The sequence below is a fragment of the Propithecus coquereli genome, unplaced genomic scaffold (genome assembly GCF_000956105.1).
Source record: "Propithecus coquereli isolate 6110/MARCELLA unplaced genomic scaffold, Pcoq_1.0 Scaffold242, whole genome shotgun sequence".
NCBI lineage: Eukaryota > Metazoa > Chordata > Mammalia > Primates > Indriidae > Propithecus > Propithecus coquereli.
This window is the reverse complement of record NW_012147975.1, coordinates 3,367,532-3,373,372: the sequence shown is the minus strand read 5'-3', so window position 1 is coordinate 3,373,372 and position 5,841 is coordinate 3,367,532. Positions and strand designations below refer to the sequence as shown.

The 5,841-nt window shown below is 35.9% G+C and overlaps 1 protein-coding gene across 1 annotated transcript in view; it reads right to left on the bottom strand.

Annotated features, from left to right (window-relative positions):
• The window catches only part of UBE2D2 (ubiquitin-conjugating enzyme E2D 2), a 95,627-nt gene that overhangs the window by 25,469 nt on the left and 64,317 nt on the right, over positions 1-5,841 (bottom strand). Inside the window, exons 3-5 of the mRNA XM_012646329.1 lie at positions 1,499-1,530; positions 1,342-1,419; positions 1,151-1,256 (exon numbers count right to left, since the gene is read on the bottom strand). Coding sequence (XP_012501783.1) covers positions 1,151-1,256; positions 1,342-1,419; positions 1,499-1,530 — 216 coding nt within the window. The remainder of the gene's footprint in view (positions 1-1,150; positions 1,257-1,341; positions 1,420-1,498; positions 1,531-5,841) is intronic.

The window sequence follows — 5,841 nt, the reverse complement described above, 5'->3', positions numbered from 1 at the left end:
GCCACGGCACTCACTCTAGCCTGGGCAACAGAGCAAGACTCTGTCTCAAAAAAAATAAAAAAATAAAAAAAATAAAAGGCAAAAAATGGGAACTTAGTTTAACATTCATTTCTTTATTCTTTGGTTCCTCTTTGTCCATTCATCTGTTGGGATCTGAGTTTTCTTCTTTTATGGATTTACATTCTTCATATTTTAAACATATTAACTCATTACCATATTTGACTTTTTTTCTAACTGTACATTAAAATGATTTTTCTGTTAAACAATTGCTTTCATATTTTACAAATCTAGTGAGCTCTTTTCTTTCATCACTTTCAGAATAGAAAGCTGAGGTCTGATAAATACTCGTTTTTGTTTTCTTCTATAAATTATGGTTTGGTTTTTAATCACCTTTGATTTCATCTGGGGATGATACTGAGGGGGTGTACAACTTCAAATCAACACATAAAACAATGTCTGTAAACTACACCACTCAGTTCATTGATTAAAAAAATTCCTACCCTACTCATGTAAGTAATTAGGTCTTATTAAGAACTACTGGATCTTTCATTACAAACTCAGCCAATTAACTTTCTTTACACATTTTCAAACACATACACACATATACACACAACAAAAACAATAACTGTTAAGATGTTCATAAAAATTTATACTAAACTGATCGTTTTAGAGGATGAATCTGTTCCTGATAGAAACCTAAAGACAAGAGCTGGTGAAACCTTTAACAGTCTGAAAAAGAAACTGCCTATATTGTGTTCTTCAAGAACTTAATGTCTATTTTTACAGCACAAGCATTCTTCTAAAGGGCTGATATTTCCTATTCTGGAAGAGTATCTGTCCTTTCCATTCATGAATCTTAAGATTGGAAGGGATATTAAATTGTGTTCTACTTTATGCTCTTAAAAAAATTCATACCAAGTACCCATCTTGTAACCTACGCTTGAACAGCATAATCGGCAGACTAGTTAGCACGCCAAGGAATACTCATGCTTGAAAATCCAACTCTTTCTAGCTGTCTCAAGGTCTATTTCAGAATAAGAGAAATTGCTACCTCTTCTTTAAAGAAACATGAGTGATCTTTTCAAAAACAGAGGATCTTAAAAAGACAACACAATTGTTTTATCTTGATATCAAATACCAATTCTGTTACCTTTTGAAATAGTTAGTGCTGGAGACCACTGTGACCGTAGAATATCAAGACAAATGCTGCCATTACTGTTAATATTTGGATGATAAATTCTTGTTGTAAATGCAACCTATATAAAAAAGGAAAACTTTTTATAAATTGGTTTATTAGTATCATAGAAAGCACATCAAAAACAATTGCCACATCCCAATTACCTTAGGTGGTTTGAAGGGGTAATCTGTTGGGAAATGAATTGTCAAGAAAAATACTCCACCCTGATATGGACTGTCATTCTGTTAATGACAAGAAAAGTGAGATTAACGTGAGTAAATTATATAAACTATTTATTCTGAAATTAATCTGAATACTTACCGGTCCCATTATTGTAGCTTGCCAATGGAACACTGAAAAAGAATAAGAAAAAAAAATCACCATATAGCAATATCCACATTGTACCTACACCATAGTAACACTATCATTCCCTATCTAATCCAAGTTCATTTACAAGTAATATGATAATGAGTAAGGGTAGGATGAGGAACCTCAATCAAGTGTGAGTCTGAAGAGAGAAAAAAATGACTAGTGTGAACAACAAAAAGCATTTTGAAAATTCATGTCAAGGAGACAAACTTTTTGACAAGGCTCAAAGTTCTACTTTTAAACAAGTATTTACTTACCTCACAGGGTAAATAATTTCCTCAAAACAATTACATATAATATAGTCCTTTTATAATGCTGGTATAGGCAGAACTATGAAGTCAAGGTACATAATACTCAAATAAGGAAAGGCTGGTTTTAACAATGAGAAAAAAAATTTCTAAAAGCTCTCATGTGTTGGTCTTTAGAATTACTGGCCACTCATTAAACAAAGAAAACATCAGCCGAAATCCCAAGCTTTATTATAAGCACTAGGAATAATTCTAGTAAGTTATAAACCAGTTTAATAAGGAAATCTCTTCAAACGCAGAAAATGATGGTGTTTGATCCATTTCTAAGGAGGTGCTACTAAGTACAGCACAGAGATCAAAAGCTAGAGTGTTCACTTATAAGCAAGCTACTACTTAGGACTTCACATTCACATTAGGATCTGAACAAAACTAAGGGAAGCTGTTACTGGGGTTATCTCTGAACAACTCAAACCAAATAACCATTGTAACAAGGCAGATTATATGAAGACTAAGAAGCCACATAAAAATCCACTGGAATGTCAGTTCAAGTCCTAAAGATCCCCTGGCCTCCTTAATATGAAATGGTCCCTATGGTTGGTTTTTCCCTCAGTGGGACCAGAACCCACAAATAGCAGCCCGTTTATTAGGAACTAAAGGTGAAAGACAGGTACTGCTGAGGCTCTCCTCCTTAGATTACCCCTCACTAGTACTTAGGAAAATCCATCAACTCATCATACTTTCTGCCAACTCTTTAATGATTTGAGTAGAGTAACTAGGAGAAAGCCATTCTGAGCCACTAAGAGTGGTCCTAGTATCTTCAACAGAAGTGCTATAAAAGGCCCATAAGTCCAAAAGTCCTATAACAGGACATTGGGATGTCCTGCAGAAAGAAACAAAAGACAGGCTGGGCGAGGTGGCTCACGCCTGTAATCCTAGCACCCTGGGAAGCCAACGTGGGAGGACTGCTTAAGCTCAGGAGTTCAAGACCAGCCTGAGCAAGAGCCAGACCTTGTCTCTGCTAAAAATAGTAAAAATTAGGTGGGCGCAGGGCATGCACCTGCAGTCCCAGCTACTCAGGAGGCTGAGGCAGGAGGATCGCTTGAGTCCAGGAGTTTGAGGTTGCTGTGAGTCAGACTGATGCCATGGCATTCTAACTCAGGCAACAGAGTGAGACTCTTGTCTCGAAAAAGAAAGAAACAAAACACAGCTAGATGTGCTGGCTCATTCCTGTAATCCCACACTTTGGAAGGCCAAGGCTGAAGGATTGCTTGAGGCCAGGAGTTTGAGACTAGCCTGAGCAAACACAGCAAGATCCTGTCTCTATGAAAAATAAAAAATTAGCTGGGAAAGGGTGGCACACACCTATAGTCCCATTTACTCAGGAGGCTGAGGCGGGAGGATCCTTAGCCCAAGAGTTTGAGTCCAGCCCTGGCAACACAGTGAGACTCCATCTCTAAAACGATTCTTTTAAAAGTCTCATTCTATTTTTAATCAAGGTTGCAGTGAGCTATAATCGCGCTACTGCACTCTAGCCTGGGTGAAAGAGTGAGATCCCTCTGGCACGTTTGTTAAGTTTTCTCCTGACTCTGTCACATATATTATATCGGAGATGGCAAAGGCTTGATAACAAAGAGATCTCTCTTAAGCCTTTCCTGCATCAGAGATTGGCTCCCACATGTGGCAGGCTAACTCGTAAGTTTAAGTCCTTACAGACAGGCTGACCACAGGCTTGTTTGGCCTGAGGAAAGTCTGTATTGAGGGGTGTTTCTCCACCTCTGTGATGGATTTGCTAAAAAAAAAAAAAAAAAAAAAGAGTAAGATTCTGTTTCTAAAATATAAATAAATAATAAATCTCTTCTTCCTATTATTGGTAGTTCTGAATGTTAGGTATTTTTCCTCATGAGGTCTAAAGGTACCAAAGTATATGCAAGTGGAAAAACAGGGAACAGAAATCAGGTATTGGTAGCTTTTCCATTTTCATTTGTGTGTGAATTTTTAACATAAACACAGGGACATAAAGCATTAATTCAAGTCAAAATATTTCAGTGAACAAATTTCAATGATTTAACTTTATAATAATTATAAATAGATCTGTTAAACTTTTCTGGACATTTGGGTTTTTTAAAAAAGTAAATTTCTTATTAACAGCAACTAAATGGTGTTTATAGCATTTTTATCATAAGGTAGATTCCATCAACATTCACTATACTTTTCTGAGTTGTCCCACATACAAGTACATGTTTTTAATGTTGTCTGTCTTGTGCTGTTCCTGTAAGTTTCCTATTAAAAACCATTACATTTTTTTAGAAAGCACTTAATATAGAAATATTAAGATTATTGAGATAATTTTAAAAATTAAATTTTCCATTAACTATTTAAGTACTAATTCTTTCTTCCTGCTTGTTTCAAGATCAATCCGTTTCTTATCTTGTTAAAAATATTACCAGAAAAAAAAAAATATTACCAGACTTAAGAAGTTATTAGGAAAATTTAAATCAGGACAAGTTCCTGGCTAACGGCAAAATACTTCTCCTTTGTGTTTTGCTATTCTTCCTGTTAACAGCAAACAAAGCACGTTATGCTTTATGGTCAAAATGTAGTAACAATTGGACAAAACAGAATCCCCAACAGGGATGAAGCAGAAATGACCGTGAGCTAGCAACAAGAACATTTATAATTATAGAAAGAATACCCTTCCTGATAGAAGATGGGGAAAGATCAATATTTTCAAATAATATTGCAGTCTTTCATATCTGCACTCCAAAAAGTTGAAGACACCCTAGAGCACTTAAGATTATCATATTATTGAGTACTCTTACAATCAACATCAATAAACTATTTCATTTGTAATCCATATCTATTTAGTTAGTAAATCCTATCTGTTTAACATTACAAAGGAACTAAAAAAAACATAATCCACTGGCACCAAAGCTCTAAATAAAAACCCATTCACATTGAAATGATAGTACTCTATTAATTTGTCTTCATTGTTATAAAGGGTCAAATACCATCATCACAAAAATGAGCAAACACACACAGGGCTAAGTCTTTTAAAAAAGGAATGAGGCCAAGCGCAGTGGCTCACGCCTGTAATCCTAGCACTCTGGGAGGCTGAGGCGGGCAGATCGTTTGAGCTCAGGAGTTTGAGACAACCTGAGTAAGAGTGAGACTCCGTCTCTACTAAAACTAGAAATTAGCCAGACAACTAAAAATATATAGAAAAAATTAGCCGGGCATGGTGGCACATACCTGTAGTCTGAGCTACTTGGGAGGTTGAGGCAAGAGGATCGCTTCAACCAAGGAGTTTGAGGTTGCTGTGAGCTAGGGATGCCACGGCACTCTAGCCCGGGGAACAGAGTGAAACTCTGTCTCAACAACAACAAAAAAAGCTACAATCTGTTTTATGAGAGTTTAAATGTGAAGTTTACAGCTATGATTATTCTTTAGTATTCTGGATGAAGCCTTGAGGTTAAAGGGGTTAGTAAGAATATTTGTTAGTTTGAGACTGAATCTCTGGAGACCAACATCTAAACGTTCAGTTCTCAAGAGTCACATTCACCAAATGTTCAAAATAAAAGAAAATGAAGCAGATTACATGACCAATAAATCTTCAGCTTACTTCTCCTTTTGGGAAGTACATTCCTGCCTGCTTACCAGATCTTTGCAGCAAAGATTTGGATGTTTTAAAATAAAACAAGTCTCCACTTATACACTAAATATCAATAACATGTGGTGCTGAGGGATTTGAGTGCTAGGACAGTCAAAAGGAGCTCAAAGTTACAAAAGGCCAACAATTTCTCTCTTCCTCCTCCTAAGATTAAATTCAATCTCCTTATAACAAAAGATGATTTTAAAAAAAGACGACGAAAGTACATTTAGCTACCTAATTACACTTTGCGTATCCTCATGTGGTTCATCAGGAAGACCTGATCAAGACCTTTTCTGGACAGTAATTCATCTTCAAATGTTCTTGAATATCCACAAAAAAAAATTTTTTTTTTTTTTGGAGAAAGATTTTTTTTGAGACAGAGTCTCACTTTGTTGCCC